The sequence below is a fragment of the Rhinoraja longicauda genome, chromosome 17 (genome assembly GCF_053455715.1).
Source record: "Rhinoraja longicauda isolate Sanriku21f chromosome 17, sRhiLon1.1, whole genome shotgun sequence".
Taxonomy (NCBI): Eukaryota; Metazoa; Chordata; class Chondrichthyes; order Rajiformes; family Arhynchobatidae; genus Rhinoraja; species Rhinoraja longicauda.
Genome location: NC_135969.1, coordinates 7,562,047 through 7,589,166, shown reverse-complemented (window position 1 = coordinate 7,589,166; position 27,120 = coordinate 7,562,047). Strand labels below are relative to the sequence as shown.

The window sequence follows — 27,120 nt, the reverse complement described above, 5'->3', positions numbered from 1 at the left end:
CCCGGCGCTCCAAACCGCGGGCATGGCCCGGACTTTAACATCGCGGAGCTGTGATCCTTTGCTGAGGATCGACTGTGGAGAGCTCCAACCGCGGGGCCTGTGTACTTTAACACCGTGAAGCCCGCAGTTTCTGGTAAGAAGAGGCCGACTCGGGAGCTCCTCGCTGCGGAGAGTGTTTCAACCGTCCCGACACGGGGAGTTTCGATCATCCTGACGCGAGGGCCTCGGACAGTCGACAGCGGCGACCGCAGACGGTTCAACAGCCCCGACCGCAGGTGAACAAAGAGGAAGTTGATTGAACTTTATTACCTTCCACCACAGTGAGGAATGTGGAATCCGCTGTGGTGGATGTTTATGTTAAATTTTATTTTATGTGGCTGTGTGTCTTGTTGCTTTTCACTTAATGTGGCTGTATGGTAACTCATATCTCACTGTATCTTAATTGGTACATGTGACAATAAATTGAATCTTAAATCTTAAATCTTGCTACCCTTTTTCCCTAAAGGTACTGATAAAATTAACACATTTCTCAAGAGAGACCCCATTCTAACAGAAGGTCTCCAGTGAACAATGCAGTTTTAGGCTCAGGTCACCAAGCCTGTCATTCACAGAGATACGTGACCTTCTGCGGTCAGGGTCTCCAGCTACACGACTCTCTCTCGCTCTGTGCGCTGGTCAAGGTCACCTTGAGTCTTCGCTTCCTCACCCCACGATCTTTCCAATTCTCCACCACTGATCCCTGCCATGTGACCCAGTGTGCTGCTCACCAGTCTGGGAGAACTCACCCAGTCCGTTTCTCTGGCTGTGATTGTGGTGACGCACCACTGGAATGGTGGACACTGGCATTTCCCATCAGCCCTGCTTCCTGGGAGTGTGGACAGCCATTGCCGGCTGGCCTGTGCCCAAGGGGATTCCCATAGATAGCGTGGACCAGCTCAACAACGTGAGAGGCCACAGCTCCAAACTGGGATGATGTGCAACTTGGAGGGGCACTCACAGGTGGCGGTGTTTAGTTAAATTTAGTTTAGTTTAGAGATACAACGCGGAAACACCCCCCTTCGGCCCACCGGGTCCGCGCCGACCAGCGATCCCCGTACATGAACACTCTCCCCTACACCCACTAGGGACAATTCTTACATTTACAATGGCGGGACTATCATATGTTGAAAGACTGGAGCGACTAGGCTTGTATAATGTAGCGACCATAGCGATTGGTCCTGAGAGTCGAACCCTCGGATTGGCCAGCAAGGTCACGTGGTGGTTTTGGCGCCCAAAACCAGTCAGTGGGAAGAGAACTTCGATGTAAACAGTTTGAGTTAATGGTTGTCTGTAATCTCGGTTGTTATCCTTTGTAATTGAATATTGCTACCGCAATAAACTTCTTTAACAAAGTACAAGCCTCCAGACTCGCCATATTGGTGACCCCGACGTGATCTAGCCGATCATCTACCATGCAGGGACAAGACCCCTCTGTTTCGGTTCTAACGCCCGGCGTACCGCAGCTAAACGCGGTCAGCGTTCATCTTCCTCCGTTTTGGGCGCATCAACCACACCTTTGGTTTGCCCATGCTGAAGGTCAGTTCCACCTGAGAAGCATCTCGGTGGACGAGACGAAGTATTATTACCTGGTCAGCGCCCTACTGCCGGAGACGTCCGCGCGGGTGATGCAGTTCATCACCTCCCCTCCTGCAGACGGCAAGTACGAGGCGCTGAAGATACTCTTGCTTCGAACCTTCGGGTTCAGTAGGCATGATCAAGCTGAGAGGCTTATGCACCTACCGGATCTCGGAGATCGGCTGCCGTCCGCCCTCATGGCCGAAATGTTGGCGCTGGCAGGCGAACACAAGGATTGCCTCATGTTCGAGCAGGCATTCCGAGAGCAACTTCCAGAAGATGTTAGGCTTATGCTCACGGATTGTTCTTTTAAGGACCCCGTGGCATACGCGGAGAAAGCCGATGCGCTCATGGCGTCCAAATCTAAAAAACCCAGTTCGATCAACAGGGTCTCGGCATCATTGGGCAGCCCACAGCGACGCCAAGATGGCGCTGCGACTCACGCCATTTCTCCGAAACCCCGCCAAAAAGATCCGCACAAGCGCGGCTGGTGTTATTATCATCTGAGATGGGATGGATAAGCCCGCAACCGCCGCTCACCTTGCACTTTCTCGGGAAATGCCTCGGCCGATCGTACATAGAGGCAGTTGCGATTGGCCAGAACCGACGCCTCTACGTCAGGGATCGATACACAGACACAGAGTTCTTGGTCGACACGGGAGCCATAGTCAGCATCGTACCGCCGACCGACCTCGAAGCCCGATCGGGTAAGAGAGGGCCTGCCCTCATCGTGGTCAATGGTAGCCCTATCCGCACGTATGGTACGCGGACAATGTCTCTGGCTTTCGGCACCCGCACGTACGAGTGGTCGTTCATTGTCGCGGAAGCCGGTCAGGCGATCCTGGGCACAGATTTCCTCTGGGCCTTTTTACTGGTTCCCGACGTCTGAGGTAAAGGCCTCTGACCCTCCGCTAGCAGCGATGAGCCCAGCTGCTCCACCACCGGCCACCCCGCCCAGCCCGACTGTCCAGGCCGTTGTCGCGGCCTCCGACCCGTATGCTGCGGTACTGGCTGAGTTTCCGGAGCTGCTCGTTCAGCGTTTCGACGCCCCTTCTGCCCGGCACGGCGTTGTCCATCACATCCCCAACGAGGGGCCCCTCGTTTTCGCTCGGGCTCGGAGGTTGCCGCCGGACAAACTGATGGTGGCGCGTGAAGAATTCCACAAGATGGAACAAATGGGCATTGTCCGTCAGTCCGACAGACCGTGGGCCTCTCCGTTGCATTTGGTCTCCAAAGCATCTGGGGGGTGGAGACCATGTGGAGATTACCGACGCCTTAACGCCGTCACCACGGCAGACCACTACCCCATACCACACATCCAGGACTTCTCGTCTGGGCTGGAAGGTGCCATTGTGTTCTCCAAAATTGATTTGGTGCGGGGCTACCACCAGATTCCTGTGCGTCCGGAAGACATACCGAAGACTGCCACGAACACCCCGTTCGGGTTGTTCGAATGGTTGCGTATGCCTTTCGGTTTGAAAAACGCAGCACAGGCTTTCCAGCGGCTTATGGACCATGTTGGTCGGGATTTGTCTTTTGTTTTCATTTATTTGGATGATATCCTGGTCGCCAGTCGCTCGGAGCAGGAACACCTGGTCCATTTGCGGACCGTGTTCCGGCGGCTTCAAGACCACGGGCTCATCATCCACCCCTCCAAGTGTCAATTTGGCCTCCACTCTCTTGATTTTTTAGGACACCGGATTACCTCTGCCGGCGCCACACCTTTGCCCAAAAAAGTGGAGGCTGTCCGTGCCTTCCCGCGACCCACCACAGTAAAGGGGTTGCAGGGTTCCCTGGCTCCAGTTCCTACTTCACGTCACGGGTGTCCCATTGGTGAATTTCTACCATTGGTTCGTACCGGCAGTGGGAAGGTCATGCATCCACTCTTCCAGTGTCTCGCAGGCAAACCTGTCGAGTTCGGGTGGTCAGCGGCCACTGAGACGGCCTTTGAGGCAGCTAAAGTGGCTCTGGCAGACGCCACCACGCTCGTCCACGTCCGCCCCCATGGCCCTGACGGTCGATGCGTCGGACGTGGCGGTGGGAGGGGTTTTGGAACAGCAGGTGGATGGCAGTTGGCAGCCCTTGGCGTTTTTCAGCCGACAGCTTAATCCGGCTGAGCTGAAGTATAGCGCCTTTGACCGAGAGCTTCTGGCTCTCTATTTAGCTGTCCGCCACTTTAGGTATTTTCTAGAAGGCCGCCCATTTGCTTTTGCTTTTTCGAAATTGTCCGACCCATGGTCGGCCCGCCAGCAGCGGCACCTGACTGCCATCTCAGAGTTTACAACCGATGTCCGACACGTCGCGGGTAAGCTTAGTGCCGTTGCTGATGCCCTGTCCTGGCCAGCCATTTCCCCAATTTCAGCGGTGGAATGCGAGGTGGATTTCCAGGAGCTTGCGGAGGCACAGCGCCTGGCAGACACTGCCTCAGCATACCAGTCCACCACTTCGGGGTTGAAGTTGGCCCAAGTGGCTTGCGGGCCTGCGGGTACAAAAGTCTAGTGTGATGTTTCCCTTCCCCGCCCTAGGCCGGTGGTGCCGGCCGCCCTTCAGCGCCGGGTGTTTGATGCCATTCATGGCCTGGCGCACCCGTCCATCCGCTCCACCTCTGCCTTAGTGGCCGCTAGGTTTGTGTGGCATGGCCTGCAGAAACAAGTAGCCGCTTGGGCCCGTTCTTGTGTTCCCTGCCAGACCGCTAAAGTTCACCGGCATGTCCAACCTCCGGTGCAGGAGTTTGCGGTCCCTGCGGTCCGTTTTTTTCATATTCACGTTGATTTAGTTGGGCCTTTACCTTCCTCCAGGAGCTACACTCACCTACTCATGGTGGTTGACCGATTTACCCTTTGGCCGGAGGATTTCCCGTTGTCCGACACCTCCGCCGCCTCTTGTGCCCGAGCCCTGGCCCTCCATTGGTTGGCTGTTTCGGTGTTCCGTCCGTCATTACCACCGACCGGGGGTCCCAGTTCACCTCTGCCCTTTGGGCTACGCTAGTGGAGCTGTACGGTTCCCGGTTGCAGCAGACCACGGCGTACCACCCACAGGCTAATGAGCTCGTGGAACGGTTTCACCGGCAACATAAGGCGGCCCTCAGCGAGCGGCTGGACGGCCCTGACTGGGCAGACCAGCTCCCCTGGGTCCTTTTGGGCATCCGTACTGCTCCAAAGCAGGAACTCGGAACTTCGTCCGCGGAACTGGTATATGGCTCCCCACCCGGGGATTTCCTTCCGGAGTCCTCTGGTCAGCAGCCCTCGGTTCCGTCGGTTTTGGCATCCCTCCGGGCGTGAGTGGGTTCCCTGGCTCCGGTTCCTACTTCACGTCACGGGTGTCCCATGGTGCATGAACCGCCTGCCTTGAAGGACTGTGAATTTGTGTTTCTGCGCAGGGATGCCCATCGTTCCCCGTTGCAGAGGGTCTATGAAGGGCCGTTCCGCGTGTTGCGTAAAGGGACGGTCACCTTCACCGTGGATGTCGGGGGCAGGACTGAGCTCGTCTCTGTGTCCAGGCTCAAACCTGCACACTTGGATTAGGACCGTCTCGTCCTGGTCGGTCAGCCGCCTCGGCGGGGCCGTCCTCCGGCAATTCCACCTGATCCGGGACCCCCTGCTCCTGTGGTTCCTGCAACCCCCCTCCTTACTCGTTCTGGTCGCGAAGTCCGTCTCCCTGCTAGATTCCGTACCTCGGGTTCTGGGGGGGGGGGGGGGTCATGTAGTGACCATATGGATTGGTCCTGTGAGTCGAACCCTCGGATTGGCCAGCTAGGTCAGGTGGTGGTTTTGGCGCCCAAAACCAGGCAGAGTGAAGAGAACTTCGAAGCGAACAGTTTGATTTAATGGTTGTCTGTAATTTTGTTTGTTATAATTTGTAATCGAATATTGCTGTCGCAATATACTTCTTTAACAAAGAACAAGCCTCCAGACTCGCCATAATAGTTCTGAAGATGACCTCTGCTCTCTCGTGCTGTATCATGGTGAACAAGTGGCAGGTTTTTAAGCGCTATTAGTTCAGTTTAGTTGAGTTTAGAGATACAGCACAGAAACAGGCCCTTCGGCCCACCGAGTTCACGCTGACCTGCAGTCCTGGTACGCTAACTCTAACCGACACACACTAGATGCAATTAACATTTATACCAAGCTAATTAACCTACAAGCCTGCATGTCTTTGTAGTACGTGAGGAAACTGGAGATCCTCGAAAAAAACCCACGCAGGAAACAGGGAGAACGTACAAACTCAGTGCAGACAGCACCCATAGTCAGGTTTGAACCCAGGTCTCTGGCGTTGTAAGGCAGCAACTCTACCATTGATTATGGAAAATTAATAATCCCAATGGAATGGCTGCCTCTCTGCCAAGGAGTTGTGGTTTCAGGCACCAGTCCAGAGACTTTAGTGTAAATAGAGTTTGGATAGGAGTTCCACTCTGTGTGAGTCACCATCCTGACCATCAGCTATGATTCTCAGTCCCCATTCGTTTCGATGGCACAATTTCAAAGAGAAGGGTGGTGGGTGAATGGAACAAGCTGCCAGAGGAGGTAGTTGATGCTGGGACTATCCCATCGTTTAAGAAACAGTTAGACAGAGACATGGATAGGACAGGTTTGGAGGGTTATGGACCAAGTGCAGGCAAGTGGGACTAGTGTAGCTGGGACATTGTTGGCCGGTGTGGGCGAGTTGGGCCGAAGGGCCTGTTTCCACATTGTATCACTCTGAGCAGAACTCCCCAAATGTTTTGGCTAATATTAATTCCCTGACTGACATCAATGAAAAAAAAACATGATATGGTCTTGTATCTTCTAACTTTTGTAGCACTTGCTTTGTGTAATAGATTATGAAGTTTACCACTTTACAGTAGAGAGAGCACATAATATTTTAGAAGCTGCAAAGGTCTCTGGAACACCCTGGGTTTGTGAATAATGGGTATTAATGTTCTTTTTGTCTTGGACACCTATTTTTATTCATAGCCGTGTGGTGAAGAAACTCTGCACTATTTGCAGATCAAGAGTATTTAGACATGTTTCTTAAGATGATTCATTGCCGCACAGGAAGTTAATCATTTTATCTTTTTATATTAGTTTAGTTTAGTTTAGTTTAGAGATGCATTGGGGAAACAGGCCCTTCGGCCCACCGGGTCTGCGCCGACCAGCGATCCCCGCACATTAGCACTATCCTACACCCGCTAGGGACAATTTTTACATTTACCCAGCCAATTAACCTACATAACTGTACGTCTTTGGAGTGTGGGAGGAAACCGAAGATCTCGGAGAAAACCCACGCAGGTCACGGGGAGAACGTACAAACTCCGTACAGACGGCGCCCGTAGTCAGGATGGAACCCGAGTCCCTGGCACCATGCCGCCCATATTATTGTCAAGCAGAGCAGCCCTGGAACACACCTCAAAGTCAAAATCGGCAACAAGGTCTGATTAAGAATATTTTAAAAAGAAGTTTATTAAAAGAAGCATAAATCTGAAAAATCAAAACAGATTTTAAATTTGCGAGATCAAAAATCAGCGTAAACTAACAGAAAACATGGTGTCACCATCTTATTACTGTTAAGCTCACAGATGAAATCCAGCTTACTTGCTTACTTTACCTGAACCCAACATGTTTTTCTACATATAACCTGTTTTATGAGGCATGCCAAAAAGCTAGAATGTATCAAACAATACAAACAGTAGAACTAAAGACCTTTAACTATAATAATCTTTTCAGGAATGTAACAAGTCCTATTATTGTAAGATGACCTTTTATTCATCATTGTTAGCATGAAAGCAAGAAAATCAGATGGGAATATTTATCATTCATTTGGGCAGTTTAGCCTGAGCCCCTTTTTGAAGTTGGACTTCCCTTGAATAAGTTACCAGGCCCCATGGTCCGGATTTGTCTACATCACAGGTACAGTCAGTGACACAGCTCCAAGTCTGAGTTGGAGTTCTCTGCTTTTGCACTAACCATTAAAAATAACACAGTCGTAGAACATCTGGCCAAAAACATGGTGAAAGAGGTGGATTTAAATGAGCACTTTAAAGCCAGTAAACGAGGAAGAAAAGCAAGCCTGAGAGTTTATCCCCAGGCACCTGAAGGCAAGCATGCTGCAGTGGAGCAACTGAATCTGTGAGCCTTGTATTCAATGGGACCAAGGGTGTTGAAGAAGGCCCATAGGAAGCTATAGATGGTGTCAGGAAAAGGAATCGCCCTGCGGATTTGAAAACGTAATGGGAAGTTTAGATTTGAGGCAGCAGAGTTTTAGACGTTAAGCTGCATGGAGTCTGCGTGTAAAATGTTAGGCAGGAGTGCCTTAAAGCAGCCAAGTCTGAGGGTAACAAAGAAATTAGGGGTCAGGGAGGGAACTTCAGTTTGTGCTAAGGACCAAGGACCTTAATTCAGACTAGACATTATTAGGTAGAAAGACATTTCTGCTCACCATAATAGTGATGCTATTATGAGCATCACTATTATAATAGTGAGCCAGCGGTGCTGGCTCGAAGGGCTGAATGGCCTACTCCTGCACCTATTGTCTATAATGGAATTACATGACAGACATGACAGAGACAGACAAATGTGTTAACTTCTAAAGTTGTTTTTGTTCTGACAGTACTCTTCTCTAACTTTTTCTAGCACAACTTCTGTTTAGATTTTCTCTGAACTCTCCTATCTCACTCAGCCTTGGACTTGGTTAACGAATATTGGGAGGGATGAAAGCAGGCAGAAGCATTTCTTGGGTGTGGCTGGTAGTTTTGTTCATATGTTGGTTTGCGCTGTATTGAAAAATTTTGGATTATCATTCATGCCTCCGGTCGGAACCTGCGAAGGTCGTCCACCTGTTACAATAAAAGCAAAGTCATGAAATGTTAGCATCAAATAATGGGCAAAACAGCCTATAAACTTTAGTTTAGTTTCAGTTTAGAGTTTAGAGATACAGCGCGGAAACAGGCCCTACAGCCCACCGAGCCCACGCCTATCTGTACATTAACACCAGCACACTAACACTACCCTACACACACTAGGGTCAGTTTACATTTATACCAAGCCAATTAACCAACAAACCTATATGTCTTTGGAGTGTGCGAGGAAACCAAAGATCTCGGAGAAAACGCACGCAAGTCACGGGGAGAACGTACAAACTCCGTGCAGACAAACACACGTAGTCGGGATCGAACCGGGGTCTCTTGCGTTGTAAGGCAGTAGCTCTACCATTACGTCGCCGTGCCTCTCTGGCACAGTTGGTGTGCTATTTATTTAACTGTGCATGCGAAAGTAAGTGAAAGGGTTCAAATTTCCCCAAATTCTTCACTGTGTATTGAACCCATCAATGTAAATCATGTTTACAGGCCATTTTATGTCATGACACTTTAGAAGATAATTGGAGAATAACTGTAAACTAAGGACACATAATTAACCTCACCGCCTGTTATTTTTGGCTTACTTACTTGAGCAATCAGTAAGTAAATGGGAGTGGCGTCACCAGACCCCAAACTATACTGGACTTGTCAATGGTGGGGTGGTACAAATCTAGACTGGCTCATCAATACTCCAGGTCCTTCCCATCTCCAACCAATGGGCTTCCTCCCCAACCACCCACAATGGACGCAGACCGTCTCAGTAGCAAGTTGGTGTAGGTGCAGGCAAACATTTTACTGGCCAGGATCTTAGGATTGTATACACAACCTGTGGTCCGGATGCCTTTGAAAAGCCCCAAAAGGATTTATGCATCCAGCCACGACGACCTGCACCTGAGATTTCATGCCACCCCCTGTCAGTGAGGATAGGCTACATCCTCCGCAAGGAAGGGCCTCATATCTGAGGAAGGGTGGGCCGGCTCTGGAGAGGGTCCAGGCGAGGTTTACGAGAACGATCCCAGGAATGATTGGGTTGACGTATGATGAGCGTTTGACGACACTGGGCCTTTACTCGCTGGAGTTCAGAAGGATGAGGGGGGGGGGGGGGGGGAACCCTCATTGAAACTTACCGAATGGTGAAAGGCTTGGATAGAGTGGATGTGGAGAGGATGTTTCCACTAGTGGGAGAGTCTAGGACTAGAGGTCACAGCCTCAGCATAAAAGGACAGACATACCTTTGGAAAGATGAGGAGGGATTTCTTTAATTAGAGAGCGGTGAATCTGTGGAATTCATAGCCACAGAAGGCTGTGGAGGCCAAGTCAATGGATATTTTTAATGTGGAGATTGACAGATTCTTGATTCGTAAGGGTGTCAGAGGTTATGGGGAGAAGGCAGGAGAATGGAGTTGAGAGAGAATTATAGATCAGCCATGATTGAATGGCAGAGTAGACTTAATCGGCTGAATGTCCTAAATTTGCTCCTACAAATTATGAACCTATGAACAGCCCTGAGGTATAAATATGAATTTCTCTGATTTCAAGTAACCTTTACATTCCCTCTCTCTCCTTCCCTCCCCATGCTAGTAATCCTGCCAGTTTTACTGTTCAAATCCCTTTCTTATCACCTCTTCCACAGCCAACAATGAACCTTTGTGGGCTTCACCTATCCTGAGTCATCGGTGCGGGCTCTGATTTGTTCCCAACCTTTTCCCTCCTCTAAGTTCCCCCCTCTCCGAATCTCGGTCTGAAGAAGGGTCTCGACCCATGCTGCCTGTCCCGCTGAGTTACCCCAGCATTTTGTGTCTGTCGATCTGGACATGGTTGTGCAACATTTATTTACCAGATGCTGCCTGATTGTATGGAGGTGGCTGTGCTTGGCCTGCCTGTGGGTAAGCATAGGAGCAAGGGGGCGCATTCATGGGCAGTTGTGCAGGGGACTGTAGAAGAGGCACTGGCTGGTACCCCTGGAAGCCTGGATACATCGACACAGGTTGTCCATAGCCCATCGGCACCACAGTTGCAGCAGTGGTGTTGACAACAGCTGAAAGAACAAGAGGAGACCAACATTAATTAAATAAAAGGAACTATCCACGGCCAAAAGTTATCTGACAATGTTTGGTTGGAATATGCAAGCAAAATCTCGCATAATCACTGTCGAGATGCCTGACCAGTGCACTCTGTGGCAACAGATTTGAGGCCAATATGTTGATAGAAAATCACAGAATTAAGTGCAAGCTCATTAAGTGCAACCATCTTGTGGCAGCTTCTTTACAATAGAATTCCTAATTAGGGCCCTGTCCCACTTAGGCGGGTTTTTTAGGCGACTGCCGGTGACTGCAATAGTCTACGACAATGTCTACGACAAGCTACAACAACGTACCACCTAGTGATGTCAAGCTACGGCAAGCTACCGACAGCCAGCGACCCAATCGTCACGACTCAGGACGTCCACCTACGACCGCACCTACGACAACCTACGACCGCACAGGCAGCAACCTACGACAACCGAAGTCAACCTACATCTACCCCCGACAATCTACGACCGTGTCGGCGACAACTGAAGACAATTCACGTCATTTTGGCCTCCGGTTCTGACGCCGGTACCTGTTGGTTTGTTGGTTTGACGTAGGTCGTCGCCAATGGAATTCAACGAAGTCAGCACCGGTGACAACCTACGTCACCTGGCGACAACCTGGCGACAACCTGCAACAGCGCCCCTGTCAGGAGACGTCACGCTACGATCATTGGCGTCAAACCAACAGTCGACGATTTTTTAAAAAAAATTCAAAATCCAGCGGCGACCAGAAAAACGCTACGACTCATTGGAGACGACTCACGGCCGTACAGGCGACACCCCGGCAACTGTGTGGTGACAGCCTAGTTGCCTGTAGTCGCCTAAAACATCGCCTAAGTGGGACAGGGGTTCTAGGCAGCTTGGCATTCCCCCTGACTGCCAGTGGAATCTGTACGGAGGAACTGCAGATGCTGGTTTGCACTGAAGACTCCTGTATATCGGCGAGACCAAGTGCAGGCTCGGTGATCGTTTCACTGAACACCTCAGCCTAAACCTACACCTCTCTGTTGCCAAACATTTTACCCCCCTCCCTCCCATCCCCACACTGACTTTTCTGTCCTGGGCCTCCTCCACTGTCAGAGTGAGGCCCAGCGCAAAATGGAGGAACAGCATCTCATATTACATGTGGGCAGCTTACACGCCAGCGGTATGAACATCGACTTCTCTAACTTCAAGTAACCCTTGCTTTCTCTCTCTCTCTCTCCATCCCTACCCTATCCTACTTCTCCAACCAGTCTGACTGCCCCCAGATTAAATTTTATCTCTGTGTGCTTCGTTGTCACCTTCCTCAAGCTTACAATGATCCATTCTACATTCTCCTTGAACCTCGTCCCCTTTGATGTCCCGTATTCACACCTTTTCTCTCTCTCCCTCTCCCCTGACTCTCAGTCTAAGGAAGGGTCTCAACTCATTCCTTCTCTCCAGTGATGCTGCCTGTCCCTCTGAGTTACTCCAGCATTTTGTGTCTGTCTTCAATGCCTAGAGCACCTTCCACCCTGCTTTCATCCCTGCCCTGCTGTTCTCATGATGAGAATTAGGCACAGTAGGTGATACTTGCTGCGATCATCTAAGTATTGATGGATCTGGCAGTGATGCAACTAACCCATTGTGTGGATCAATCGTCTCTCTGCTGTGTGTCGAGATTCAAGATAGCGTGACATTCGAGCCTAAATAGCCAGCCCGTTTCTCTTTTGTTGCCATGTCCACATTCTGTACAGGTGGACTGTTAGCGTTCAATTGAATCAGTTTAATGGCAGCTTTGTGAACTAGTGTGTCGGAAAGTCACGGTGGCAAGAGGTACAGAAGTGTGAAAACGCACACCTCCAGATTCAGGGACAGTTTCTTCCCCAGATGTTATCAGGCAACTGAATCATCCCATCACCAACGAGAGAACGGGTCCTGACCTCCCATCTACCTCTTTGAAGACTCATAGAGTCATAGAGTCCTACAGCACAGAAAGACGCCCTTCGGCCCATCGTGTCCGTGCCGCCCGTTACCAAACACAGTCTAATTTTAATCCCATTTTCCCGCATTTGGACCGTAGCCCTGAATGTTGTAGCATTTCAAGTGCCCATCCAAATGCCTCTTAAATGTTGTGAGTGTTCCCGCCTCCACCACCACCCCAGGCAGTGAGTTCCAGACTCCAACCACCCTCTGGGTGAAAAAGTTCCTTCTCACATCCCCCTGAAACCTCCCTCCCCTTACCCTGTATCTATGTCCCCTCGTTGTTGAACCTTCCACCAGTGGAAGAAGTTCCCCGCCATCTACCTTATCTATGCCCCTCATGATCTTGTACACCTCGATCATGTCCCCTCTCAGCCTTCTCTGCTCCAGGGAAAACAACCCCAGTCTGCTCAGTCTCTCCTCATAGCCGAGGCCCTTCATCCCTGGCAGCATCCTGGTGAATCTCCTCTGCACCCTCTCCAAAGCTATCACATCCTTTCTATAATGTGGTGACCAGAACTGTACACAATACTCCAGCTGTGGCCTCACCAGTGTTCTGTACAATTCCATCATTAACCCCCTACTTTTATATTCGATGCCCCGGCTAATGAAGGCCAGTAACCCATATGCCTTTTTGACCACCCTGTCCACCTGTCCTGCTGCCTTCAAGGACTTGTGTACCTGTACTCCAAGGTCCCTCTGTACCCCTGTCTTCCCTAGGGTCCTTCCATTCATGGTGTACTCCCTCTCCAAGTTATTCCTGCCAAAGTGCATCACCTCGTACTTTTCAGGATTATATTCCATCTGCCACTGCTCCGCCCATCTGACCATCTCATCTATATCTTCCTGCAGCTTGCAGATCCCTTCCTCGCTATTCACCACCCCCCCTAACTTCGTGTCATCTGCAAACTTGCTGATCATGCCCTGTACGTTGACATCCAGATCATTAATGTAGATTACAAACAGTAAGGGACCCAACACCGATCCCTGCGGCACCCCACTGGACACCGGCCTCCAGTCACAGAAGCAACCTTTGAATGACTCCCACTGTTCTGATGCGGTCCTCCCCACGAGAAGCTGATCTCTTGGACTATCTTTAATGGAACTTACTGGACTTTATCTTGCACTAAAGATTATTCTCTTTATTGTATATCTGTTCACTGTGGGCATCATGATGGTAATCATGCATCGTCTATTTGCTGAATGGATAACAGGCGACACAAAGCCTTTTCACTGTCCTTTGGTACATAAACGAAACACACTGAATGCTAAGCACTATCATCTGACACAATTACAATTGCTTCATGCTTTTAAATCTCTGTTCCACTTGTAAATAAACTGTATTCTACACTCCAAAGGTATTTATTTCACAAAATGCTGGAGTAACCCAGCGGGTCAGGCAGCCTCTCAGGAGAGAAGGAATGGGTGACGTTTCGGGTCGAGACCCTTCTTCAGACTAAAGAAACGTCACCCATTCCTTCTCTCCTGAGATGCTGCCTGACCCGCTGAGTTACTCCAGCATTTTGTGAAATAAATACCTTCGATTTGTACCAGCATCTGCAGTTATTTTCTTACATATTCTGCACTCCGGTATTTTTCTTTGTTCTATCGTTTGTGTTTACTTTTGGCTTGACTGTATTCAAGGATGGTGTTATCTGATTCGATTGCATGGCGCATAAGCACTGTACCTCAGGGCAGGTGACTATAATAAACCACAGCCAGAACAGTTACTCACCCCTTTGGCGAGGTGTGGAACTGTTAAGGGCCCAGCAGCAGCAGCAGCACCATACTACCAGTGCAACCACACTGATGCCCCCCACCACTCCACTTCCAATTATTATCTTCTGACTATGGAAAATAGAAGGGAAGATTAATTAAAATGAGAGGAAATTAGAGGCCTGGACAGAGTGGATGTGGGGAGGATGTTACCACCAGTGGGAGAGTCCAGGACCAGAGGTCATAGCCCCAGAATGAAAGGACGTTCCTTCAGGAAGGAGATGAGGAGGAATGTCTTCAGTCAGAGGGTGGTGAATCTGTGGAATTCTTTGCCTCAGAAGGCTGTGGAGGCCAAGCCAATGGATATATTTAAGGCAGAGATGGATAGCTTCTTGATTAGTACAGGTGTCGGGGGTTATGGGGAGAAGGCAGGAGAATGGGGTCAGGAGGGAGAGATAGATCAGCCATGATTGAATGGGGGAGTCGACTTGATGGGCCGAATGGCCTAGTTCTGCTCCTATCACTTATGAACTGATGAACATAAAATGCTGAAGAGAGAGAGTGGAGCCACAATGCTGCCCAGTGGACCATCACTCACTTGGTCATTGGGATGGGCAAGGTGTGGGTACTTAAACTCCCGTGGTTTTGTTTTTGGGTTGAGAGCAAGGCTGAGCATAAGTAAAGGGTTGGGATGGGCTGTTGGTCCAAAGGAACTAGACCTTACACCGAGGCATCTCTGGATAAGTGCTGCCAGAGAGCTCTTGCAATTGAGGCAGATGGACCTTGTTGTCCCATCCTCCTCAGTATCTCCTCACCACACCTGCTCTTCTGCCTCGTGTGGGAAGGAACTGCAGTTGCTGATTTAAACCGAAGACAGACACAACAAGCTGGAGGAACTCAGTGGGACAGGCAGCATCTCTGGAGAGAAGGAATGGGTGACGTTTCGGGTCTGAAGAAGGGTCTCCACCCAAAACGTCACCCATTCCTTCTCTCCAGAGATGCTGCCTGTCCCGCTGAGTTACTCCAGCTTTTTGTGTCTATCTGCTCTTGTGCCTTCATGTCTTTCTTGGCGTTCTGCCCTGCTGAGCAATGAAAAACTCTCTATCGACCTCATCGGTGACCCTCGGGCTCTCTGTGATCGGACTTTACTGGTTTTGCCTTGCACAAAATGTTATTCGCTTATCATGTATCTGCACACTGTGAATGGCTCGATTGTAATCGTGAATTGTCTTTCCGCTGGCAGGTTAGCACACGACAAAAGCTTTTCACTGTACCTCGGTACGCGGGACAACAAACTAAGCTGAAGTGGGCCTGCCTCCCCTGCCACAGGGCAGCGTGCAGAGGGCAGCGATGCTCCTGCAAACTCCATGGGGATTATTCTGAAGCACATCTCCAGGCAGGTGGGCACCGGCTGCAGTAGGTGGGGGGTTGCTGCTGGGTCACTCTGGGTGGCTGCAGTAGGTGGGGGGGTTGCTGCTGGGTCACTCTGGGTGGCTGCAGTAGGTGGGGGGGTTGCTGCTGGGTCACTCTGGGTAGCTGCAGTAGGTGGGGGGGTTGCTGCTGGGTCACTCTGGGCGGCTGCAGTAGGTGGGGGGGTTGCTGCTGGGTCACTCTGGGCGGCTGCAGTAGGTGGGGGGGTTGCTGCTGGGTCACTCTAGTCCCCCCCCCCAATCTTTGCACATCCCCAATCCTGTCCACTCGCCCCTTCAGCTTCATGTTTCATGTGTCTTGTGTTTTATGGCTGTTGGCAGATCAATTTGCCTCCTGGGATAAATAAAGTCCCACCACATCGTGTTGTATGGGGGTATGGGGAGATGGCCGGAACGGGGTACTGATTGTTAATGATCAACCATGATCACAATGAATGGCAGTGCTGGCTCGAAGGGCCAAATGGCCTCCTCCTGCACCTATTGTCTATTGTCTATTGTATTGTATTGCTATTGTAAAGAATGTATTGTTTTGCCTGTACATATTTTTTATGTCTAAAATATACCTTTAATAATAATAATAATGCATTACATTTATATAGCGCTTTTCATATACTCAAAGACGCTTTACAGGGATTTAGAGAACATAGGGAAGTGAATAAATAAATAAATAAGTAAACGAACAGAGAAAGGAGACAGAAGGTGAGGTGACCTTCAGTGGTTGAAGGCAGTACTGAACAGGTGAGACTTCAGTGATGTTTTGAATGTGGTGAGTGTGGAAGAGTCTCTGACGGTTTGGGGTAGTGAGTTCCATAGGGTGGGAGCACTTTGAAGCACCTTTGAAGATGATAAGCAAACTCTGATATACTTATTTATTTTTGAAAGATCTTTTTACCTGGCCGATATCCATGTGTCGATGTCTTCAACGTAACTAGGCATAAAAAAGAAACATTAAAAAATTTTAATAAAAAGAATTATACTGCTCAGAAGCCTGATGGCAAAGGAGAAAGAAGCTATTCCAGAGTCTGGTGGTGTGCACATTCAAGCTTCTGAATCTTTTTGTCCGCTGAGAGCACATAGGAGGAATGTCCAGGGTGGGACAAGTCTTTGATTATGTTGGGAGCTTTTCCGATACATCATGAAGTGTAAATGGTGGAGAGTTTGATCTGTGCGATGGACTCGACTACATTGTCATAAAATGGAGATGGGATCAACACTCAGCGTGTTGGAAAATGTTATGAAAAATATTGCCTCTGTGTACCTAAACTGTGCAAACCTCCACAGCCCAATGCTTCAGACAAAGAAAATGTTATTCATGGAAATTGATTAAAATAAGTTAACATTCATTTTAATCAGGGAGTATTTTGGAATTCTATTAAAGAAAATCAGAATAGAATAAATTCTAAGGTTAAATAATTCTTGTCATTATCGTTTTGAAATATAGAGTGTGATTACACAAGGTCTTACTCCAGGCTTGGAAATAGTATTACAAAGAAAACTATGGGCACATGATGTGGACAGTGGTGCTCCACAGTCATCGGTGCTGGGACGCTCGATGGTGATTATAAACAACAATGGAGATGGATTGGTTCGTCAGTTTGCAAATGGCACAAAATTTGGAGTTGCAAACAGTGAAGAATTGTGCTCTGCGATATAGTTATATTTAACTTTCCTGTCCATGACTGATATGGATTTAATTAGTAAGAGCAAAAAGTTTACTGAATACTGGAAATTTGGAATCAAAACAGAAAATACTGGAAACACTCAGCGGACTGATTTTGTGGCTGCTAACAATACTTGGTTTTAAAGGTACTTTTTAGATTTTGGTCTTATTGTGTTGGTAACTGTTTCAATATCAATCAATTGAATGTAAAGCAATCATTAGCCCTACATGAATTCAATTAGAAAATTATATTGTATATCTCAAATGTTTATGTGATTTGTGAATTCAGTAAAGGCTAATTTCCATTACCTGAATAGCCATACTGCAGGCACTGTTTGTACAATAAAGTGCTCTGCATGGATATTAATTAAAAAAAAAAAAGTAACTAGGCATGACATGCAGACCAACATGACTGTGGCGTAGCTACTGTACATCTGTACTCCTTTAGTGGAAGCATTTGCTAACAGCTTTTGTTATGCTGATAGTTTGACCCCGAGTGGAGGTATAAATTAAAACTGCTGCTTTAATTAAATCATCACAAGTATGATTTGGGGGTTATAAATTAAGAGTGGAGAGAGGGAGAGGGTGAGGGAGATGGAGAGAGAGAGAGAGGGGGGGGGAGAGGGGGAGAGACAGAGAGAGACAGAGAGAGACAGAGAGGGGGGGGGAGAGAGGGGGAGAGACAGAGAGAGACAGAGAGAGACAGAGAGGGGGGGGGAGAGAGGGGGAGAGAAAGGGCAAGGAAGAGAGAGAGGGAGGAGGGAAAGATGGAGGGAGAGAGGAAGGGAGAGGAGAGAGTGAGAGAAGGAGAGAGGGGGAGGAGGGGGAGAGGGAGGGAGAGGGAGGGAGAGCGAGAGAGAGAGTGAGGGAGAGAGAGAGTGAGGGAGAGAGAGGGAGAGGGAGAGGGGGAGGGAGAGGGGGGAGAGAGAGAGAGAGAGAGAGTTGCTGAGCTAAGGGTTAAAGTGTTGGAAGGGGCACTTTGCAACAATTATAGTGCAAGTGGTCAACATGGTGAATGCTGTGTAACTACATTTAGAATTAAAGAATAAACAATGTTGGAGTTAAAAGGGTAGCTTGCATGCCAAATGCAACCAAACTGTTTTAGATCAGACCTTTGGTAATTTCATGTAACATTGGGTGCAATACCATTAGTCAGCGCTTTCATGTATTTTACATGTGGCATTAGATTGGGTTACAATAAACTGTTCTGAATTGTGAGCCTTGCCTTATTTTCTTTGCCTGGACCAATTCAGACCAAGCTCAGAAATAAAATAACAGTGGAAGCCACGATTTAGACGTAATGTATTTATAAATCTAATTCCAAAACACAGTATTTTATAGATTTCATCCAATTCTCTGATGCAACAATTTGAACTCATAAAAACCAAAGAAGAGTCAAAGCATGCAATATTGTTGGTTACTTACAGGCGTTTCTTCTCCGTGCAGGTCACTCCATCCCAACCCCACTTGCAGTCTACCTTGGAGGTTGCAGCTGTCAAAGTAATACAGACGTTACAGAGATCTTAAATCAAATCAAATTGATCTTATGCAATAACTATTAATACAAAACTAGAAACTATCAGCCAAGCCTGAGTCAAATCTTTCTGGGTTTATAAATTCATAAGTCATAGGAGCAGAATTAGGCCATTCGGCCCATCGTGGCAATTCCTCCATTCCATCAACGGAGATGCGACCTTTACCGTGTTGTGTCTCCGTTTGCGCTTCGGCCTAACACCGTGGAGTCGGCGGCCTCCAGCTGGGATCGACCTTGAAGACTCCTGCCGCAGGGCCTGGACTTACCATCTCGGAGGCTTCGGCCGTGGGCCCTGCAGACCGCAACATCGGGAGTTCGCAGGTCCCTGGCTGGCGACCGGTTTTCGGGAGCTCCAGCCGTAGCAGCTTCGACCGCACCGGAGTGCGAGGTTTGATCGACCCGCTCGCAGGACCTTCATCGCCCTGCGTGGCCTGGCCACGGCACTTTCCATCGCTCGGTGGGGGCTCAGGACCTTCATCGACCTGCTCGGCTCGACCCTGGGACTTTCCATCGCCCGGTGGGGGCTTCAAAAGTCGGGAGCCTCGATCGCCTCGTGGCACCACGGGAGAAGAATGAGGAGGAGATAAGACTTTTCTTTGCCTTCCATCACAGTGAGGGTGTGCCTGGAGCAATCACTGTGATGGCTGTTTGTGTTAAAATTGTAATTGTGTGTCTTGTGTTCTTTATTGTTTACTGCCGGACCCTGACGTGAGAGGACGCTGGCGCTATTTGTTCGCCGCTTCTCCGTCAGGACAGTTCGCCTGTTTGTTTTTATGTCTTGACTGTTATTGTAAAGCGTCTTTGAGCATTTGGAAAAGCGCTATATAAAATAAATGTTTGTTATTATTATTATTATGGCTGACCTATCTTTCCCTCTCAGCCCCATTCTCCTGCCTTCACCCCCATAACCTTTGGAGAAGCATTTCAGAGATTGACGTCTAGTCTGAGGCTCTAGTGAAGGTAGGGTTGCCAACTTCCTCACTCCCAAATAGGGGACAAAGGGTAACGTCACCGCCCCGCGCCCCACGTGACCTCACCCAGCCAGCGGCCACGTGCTCCCGCTCCACCAATGGGGGCCGCCCGGGCCTGGAGGCGGTTTGCTACGCAACCTCTGTTAGGTGGCGCCCAGGCCTCCGGGCCTACACTGTCGGGGCCCACAGTGTCCGGGCCTACAGCGAGAGGCTCCCGAGCCTACAGTGTCCAGGCCTACAGCATTTGGGACTACAGTGTCCGGGCCTACAGTGAGAGGCTCCCGAGCCTACAGTGTCCAGGCCTACAGCGTTCGGGCCTACAGTGTCCGGACCAACAGCACCCCCCAAGGGCCTAATACGGGACACAGGCACGGGTGTCCTGGCTAATACGGGATAGTTGGCAACCCTAAGTGAAGTGCCATCTTATGGACCCCATGTTGAATGGGAGTTCTCGCTGCTCTCTCGCCTTGTCAAAAGAGATCCCTGAATTCCTCACCCACATCTGCTCTGTGTCCCGTAGTTCTGATTCTGCCCCACAACCTCTTCCCTACAGCCATTAGGCTATTAAGCACAACAACCTCAAATAAGCTCTGAACATAGACTGATACTGTTATTATTGTTTGTTTGTTTTTTAATGTGTATGTGTGTGTGTGTGTGTATGTGTGTGTATGTGTGTGTATGTGTGTGTGTGTGTGTGTGTGTGTGTGTATGTATGTGTGTGTGTGTGTGTGTGCGCGCGTATGTGTGTGTGTGTGTGTGTGTGTGTGTGTGTGTGTGTGTGTGTGTGCGTGTGTGCGCGCGTATGTGTGTGTGTGTGTGTGTATGTGTGTGTATATGTGTGTATGTGTGTGTATATGTGTGTGTGTGTGTATATGGGTGTGTGTCGGTGTGTGTATATGTATGTGTATATGTGTATGTGTGTGTATATATATATATATATATGTGTGTATTTGCATATGTGAGTATGTCTATATATATATATATATACACACACAGACCTTTTTTTCTGGTTTATTATATTGTTTCCAGTGCACTATGTTTACATATTCTGTTGAGCTGCTCTATGATTTTCTTTGTTCTATCTGGGACAAGTGACAATAAAACACTCTTGATTCTTTGCTCTTGACTCTTGAACTGGAAGGGTGAGACATGGGCTGGCAGGTGATGGTGGAAAACCCAAGGTAGGTGGGAGAGGATGGGCAGATGGAGCAAGGAAGGGGAGGGAGGCGACTTTCAGCAAAGGCTGGTGGACAATCGGTGCAAACAAATAAGGAACCAATTGGGCTGACAGATGCAAACGTGGAGATGAGAGGGGGAAGGTGGAGAAGGAGGTTGGAAGGTGATAAATAGAACAAGGTTAGAGAGAGGCGATGGGCAGATGGGAAAAGGAATAACAAACCTGATATCGGGACGGGATGGGACAGGGCAAGGGTTCTGATGTTATTCGAAGATAAACACAAGATGCTGGAGTAACTCAGCGGGTCAGGCAGCATCTCTGAAGGGAAGAAATGGGTGACGTTTTGGGTCGACACCCTTCTTCTAAACCAGCATCTGCAGTTACTTCCTACACATTATGATTTGTTCTATTGTTTTAAGTTTTTTCAAACCACATAACAGTCTCCTTTCTGTGTCTGACTTCAGATCACCTTAATGTTCACATCCTGTTCAACACCTAGCTTGGTTTCCAGACTCACATTTCCTGCATTATAATATGCTTACCGAGCTTAGTTTTAGATTTAGAGATACAGCATGGAAACAGGCCCTTCGGGCCCACCGGGTCCGCGCCACCCAGCGATCCCCGCACATTAACACTATCCTGCACACACTAAGGACAATTTTTACATTTACCCAGCCAATTAACCTACATACCTGTGCGTCTTTGGCGTGTGGGGGGAAACCGAAGATCTCGGAAAAAACCCACACAGGTCACGGGGAGAACGTGCAAACTCCACACCGGTAGTCAGAATCGAACCCGGGTCTCCGGCGCTGCATTCGCTGCAAGGCAGCAACTCTACCGCCGCGCCACCGAGCCGCCCCTTCCTCCACACATACTGCCTATGTGTCTCTCAAACCACCAGGCATGCAGACTCTAAATCAGGGTCTTCTTCAGCTCTGTGCAGGAAGGAACTGCAGATGCTGGTTTAAACCGAAGTAGATACAAAATGCTGGAGTAACTCAGCGGGTCAGGCAGCATCTCTGGGGGGAAGGAATGGGTGACGTTTCGGGTCGAGACCCTTCCTCGGACTTCATGTCAACAACACCAAGGACCCTGATCTGAAATAATGATAAGAGTCCAAAGAATGGTCCCAACCCGAAAAGTCGTCTAACCATTCGTTCCACAGTTACTGCCAAAGATACTCGAGGAGCAAGATAGACCACTCGACCCTAAAAACCGTAGTATGTCATGACGCCATTTTAATTGGCAGAAACTTACAGAAACATTTAGAAAGAAAAATAACAAAATTCTGTGAATTGATAGATGAGATGTATTCTGCATTTTAATGGTGTCATCACACATACTGTTCCCTCACAACACTGATTACACTGCGAGAGGCATAACGAACAGCGGGTTTTGACTACTAAAATGGCTCCTTTGCGTACTACACTTCAGTATGGGCCATTTCAACGGAGTGGTCCATCTTGTTCCTCGAGTATCTTTGGTTACTGCCCACCACACCATCAAAAGCATCTATGTGAGGCACCGCCTCAAAAACCCCACTAACCAGACCAGGAACTCTTCTTGCTGCCAGCATCGGCAAGGAGGTACAGAATCCCAAAGTCTAAGACCACCAGGTTCAGGAACAGCTAATTTCCTACAAACATCAAGTTTCTGAACCAAACTGCGCAGCCCTAATCTTACCTCTACAATAGAACACCATGGACTAACCCTTGGACCAATAGAATGATGGAGTTATGGAGCAGGGTAGGAAAATAACTGCAGATGCTGGTACATATCGAAGGTATTTATTCACAAAATGCTGGAGTAACTCAGCAGGTCAGGCAGCATCTCAGGAGAGAAGGAATGGGCGACATTTCAGGTCTAAAGAAGGGACTCGACCTGAAACGTCACCCATTCCTTCTCTCCAGAAATGCTGGCTGTCCCACTGAGTTACTCCAGCATTTTGTGTCTCTCTTGGGTGTGAACAAGCTTATGCAGTTCCTTCCTCAACTTGACTTAACTTAACTCGAATCCCCAAGGCAAAGCATAATTTATCAAAAAGATATGCACTTTGGAAGAATGGAAGGGGAAGTACAATGTTTTCATCAGGTCATAAGGGATAGGAGTAGAATTTGGCCCATTGTCTACCTCCATTCAATCATGGCTGATCTATCTCTCCCTCCTAACCCCATTCCCCTGCCTTCTCCCTATAACCTCTGACACCTGTACTAATATTTGGGCAGTCACGGTGGCGCAGCGGTAGAGTTGCTGCCTTACAGCGAATGCAGCACTGGAGACCCGGGTTCAATCCCAACTACAGGCGCTGTCTGTACGGAGTTTGTACGTTCTCCCCGTGACCTGCGTGGGTTTTCTCTGAGATCGTTGGTTTCCTGCCACACTCCAAAGACGTACAGGTGTGTAGGTTAATTGGCTTGGCAAATGTAAAAATTGTCCCTAGTGTGTATAGGATGGTGTTAATATGCGGGGATCGCTGGTCGGCGCGGACCCGGTGGGCCGAAAGGGCCTGTTTCCACGCTGTATCTCTAAACTAAACTAAACTAGTCAAGAATCTTCCCTAATTACGTGATCTTTTCATTCTGTGATGACATAAGCAGCAAAGTGGCAGGGTCTGAATATTCCACAAATTTCCAATTGTCAGGAAGGACATTCTTGCTATTGAGGGCGTGCAGCGTAGGTTTACTAGGTTAATTCCCGGAATGGCAGGACTGTCATATGTTGAAAGACTGGAGCGACTAGGCTTGTATACACTGGAATTTAGAAGGATGAGAGGGGATCTTATTGAAGCATATAAGATTATTAAGGGGTTGGACTCGTTAGAGGCAGGAAACATGTTCCCAATGTTGGGGGAGTCCAGAACCAGGGGCCACAGTTTAAGAATAAGGGGTAGGCCATTTAGAACTGAGATGAGGAAAAACTTTTTCAGTCAGAGAGTTGTGAATCTGTGGAATTCTCTGCCTCAGAAGGCAGTGGAGGCCAATTCTCTGAATGAATTAAAGAGAGAGCTAGATAGAGCTCTTAAGGATAGCGGAGTCAGGGGTTATGGGGAGAAGGCAGGAACGGGGTACTGATTGAGAATGATCAGCCATAATCACATTGAATGGTGGTGCTGGCTCGAAGGGCCGAATGGCCTACTCCTGCACCTATTGTCTATTGTCAGACAATGGAGCGGTTTCTCAGGTGAGGGAGAAAATCTGGAAACACAGGCCTCACTCACCCTCAGGTATCAAACGCCGGCTTGGAGAACACTGAGAACATTGTGAGCACGTCGGTGGATAGATCTGCACTTTGATGAATTTGAAACCATCCCTGAACCCTGGAGCGATCCCTTTCCCTTTACAGAAACAGTGCAAGGATGAAGTATTTTATGGACTGGTGGGGAATTTTTGGAACAAAGGAGGCTGAGAGTGGACGTAATTAAGGACAACAAAAACTGATAATGTGTCCACATAGTGTAAATAAGAAGGATCCGTTTCCTTTCAGGAAAAGAGCAAAAATGTGGCGACAGAGAATTAAAACAACTGGAAAAAGGATCTGAGAGAAGATTAGGAAAAATCTTTTCTCTCACAAGGTCGTATAAGGCTGGACATCATTGCCTGGAAGGATCATGGATGCAAAATCCTTCATTTGTTTTAAAAATTGGTAGATTGAACAGTTGAGAACTGCAAGGCTAGAAAGTGGCATTTGGCCAGGTAATCTTTTTGGACTGGGGTAAATAACAAACTGCTGGCAGGTCAGGCAACATCAGTGGATGGAAATGGATAGATGATGTTTTGGGTCGGGACCCTTCTAATTCTGGTATCTGTGGTCTTGTGGCTTTGTAAGTCCTCACCCGACTTGAAACCACCTCTAACATCACCGGCACAGCCCTATCCTGCGCTATATAAATGTAATGTATTATTATTATTATTATTATTATTAATGGGCTAAACGTGCTCTCACCATGCTTTGCATACACTAACATAAGCTGTGGTCTAACACCTACGTAAGCTGTGGTCTAACGTTACCGCCTGCTAATTCAGAAGGAGGAAGGTGACATTTTCATCCAAAGGTTCACATGAGTTTCCTTTCGGCCATTTTATGATCTCAGAAAGCTATTGGTGCCAGAAAAATGGCTGGTGAGGAGTTGGGTCTAAAATCTCAATGTAACTACATTTGTCTGATATTATATTAAACAAAAACAGGCTTCCAAACTGAATCCATTTGAATGGGATAATGTGCAATGTTTCATCTCATTACCCCTCATCCCTAAAGATTTTGTGGACTTAATGCTTGATCAACAAAACTTGGGTGAATATTTTAAAAGATTTTAAATTGTTGAACGCGTCTGTGTTTTGGACAGTCAGGGGAGAGTCTGACGATTTCTGAAACTTCAATTGCGACTGAGAATGGAAAATGCAAATCAGACTGATATAACTTTTACTATGACCTGGAACTCGAAAAAAAGGTCTTTTGTAAAAGGCCACAGTGGCAGGATCTGAATATTCCTGTAACTTTCCATAAGTTGTCAGAGAGTTGGCGGCGGTCACGGTGGCGCAGCGGTAGAGTTGCTACCTTGCAGCGATTACAGCGCCAGAGACCCGGGTTCCCACCCGACTATGGGTGCTGTACATATGGAGCTCGTACATTCTCCCCGTGACCTGCGTGGGTTCTCTCCAAGATCGTCGGTTTCCTCCCACACTCCAAAGACGTACAGGTTTGTAGATTAATTGGCTTGGTACATGTGCAAATTGTCCCTAGCGTGTGCTGGGGAAGTGTTAATGTGCGGGGATCACTGGTCAGGGCAGACTCGGTGGGCCGAAGGGCCTGCTTCCGTGCTGTATCTCTAACTAAACCAGATGGTTCTCAGGTAAGGGAGAAAACCTCGAAACTCAACCCTCTCCCTGGGTTTCAATAGTTAGTTTGGAAAGCAGGTCGATTGTGGTGGACAGGTTGGTGGATAGATCTGCTCTTTCACCGATGAATTTGAAACCACTCCAGAAACTTGGAGCAATTCCTTTCCCATTACAGAAACATTGCAAGGACATTTCAGCTTGAATGAATTACTTTATAAACACGTGGGGGGGGGGAGTTTTGGAACAAAGAGTGTTAATTGAGATTTTAAAAAAATTGAAATTAATTAAATTAATTGAATTAATTAAAAATTTAGATTAATTGAGATTTAAAAAAATATTAATAAGGTGTATACAAAGAGTAAATCAGAAAAATCCATTTTCCTTCATAAAGAGATTTTAAAAAATCAGAAGACATAGAATTAAAAGAACTGAAAGAAGGGTCAGACCACTGAGAGACTTGTGTGTTGAAGATAACCGATTACTGTACCAACTGGAAAACAAGTGAGAGGAATAAATGTTCGCGTACTAATCGATCAGTAAAAATGTTGTACCTTTGCCAATGTACAATTGACAATTGAATTAATTGCCCGCACTTGTACGGTGCCACCCAATGCAATACAATCGGATGCAACATTTTTTTCGAAAATCACAAGGTAATTTAATTCTTAAGAAAATTCTCTTGAACTTACTCCAGAATTATTGCTCTACTGTACGTATTAACGTATTAACACTTTTAACATCATGCCGACATAATTTGCGCAAGAATAAAATGTTACCATTGTGCGGGAAATTTTAAATAAATTCTCCAACGTACTCCTTAAATTAAGAATGGAATGGAGCAAGTTTATTTCCAAACTCACCAGAAGGCTGAATTGCCAGGCAGGCTATCAGCCAACACATCGACTGCAAGCTCATCATCTTTATGGCCATATTTTCTTTCCAGTTTATTCCTTGTGTTTCAGACCTCAGTTAAAACGTGAACCTCCGGTGTGCTCAGAAGAACAGAATGAGAAAGTTAGTGTGCAGTGCTTGGAGTTTCAGTTTCGTTTGGAAATTGTTTTATGACAGAGTCGTGTTGCAGAGAACGATGTGGTGCCCTCCAACGTATAATGAAAACAAGTCATTAAAATGCTTTTGTTCCCCCTGCTGGAAGCTGCAGTTCTTGAAGATTCAACTCACTGTTTGGACTAAACTAAATGAGGATAGTTCATGAGACTTGGAAGAAGGGTCTCGACCCGAAACGTCACCCATTCCTTCTCTCCTGAGATGCTGACGGACCCGCTGAGTTACTCCAGCATTTTGTGACACCTTCGATAGTTAATGAGACTCTAATGGT

The 27,120-nt window shown here is 47.9% G+C and overlaps 2 protein-coding genes across 14 annotated transcripts in view; one reads left to right on the top strand and one right to left on the bottom strand.

Annotated features, from left to right (window-relative positions):
* atp2b2 (ATPase plasma membrane Ca2+ transporting 2) overlaps window positions 1-27,120 on the top strand; it is a 1,022,617-nt gene that overhangs the window by 719,818 nt on the left and 275,679 nt on the right. The window lies entirely within an intron of this gene.
* On the bottom strand, window positions 7,102-26,836 carry LOC144601591 (uncharacterized). The gene is made up of 6 exons (XM_078413799.1): window positions 26,645-26,836; window positions 18,693-18,759; window positions 16,500-16,535; window positions 14,197-14,309; window positions 10,284-10,484; window positions 7,102-8,425 (listed from the first exon to the last, which is right to left on the bottom strand). The coding sequence occupies exons 1-6, from the start codon at window positions 26,712-26,714 to the stop codon at window positions 8,346-8,348; spliced, it is 567 nt and encodes a 188-aa protein (XP_078269925.1). The 5' UTR covers window positions 26,715-26,836; the 3' UTR covers window positions 7,102-8,345.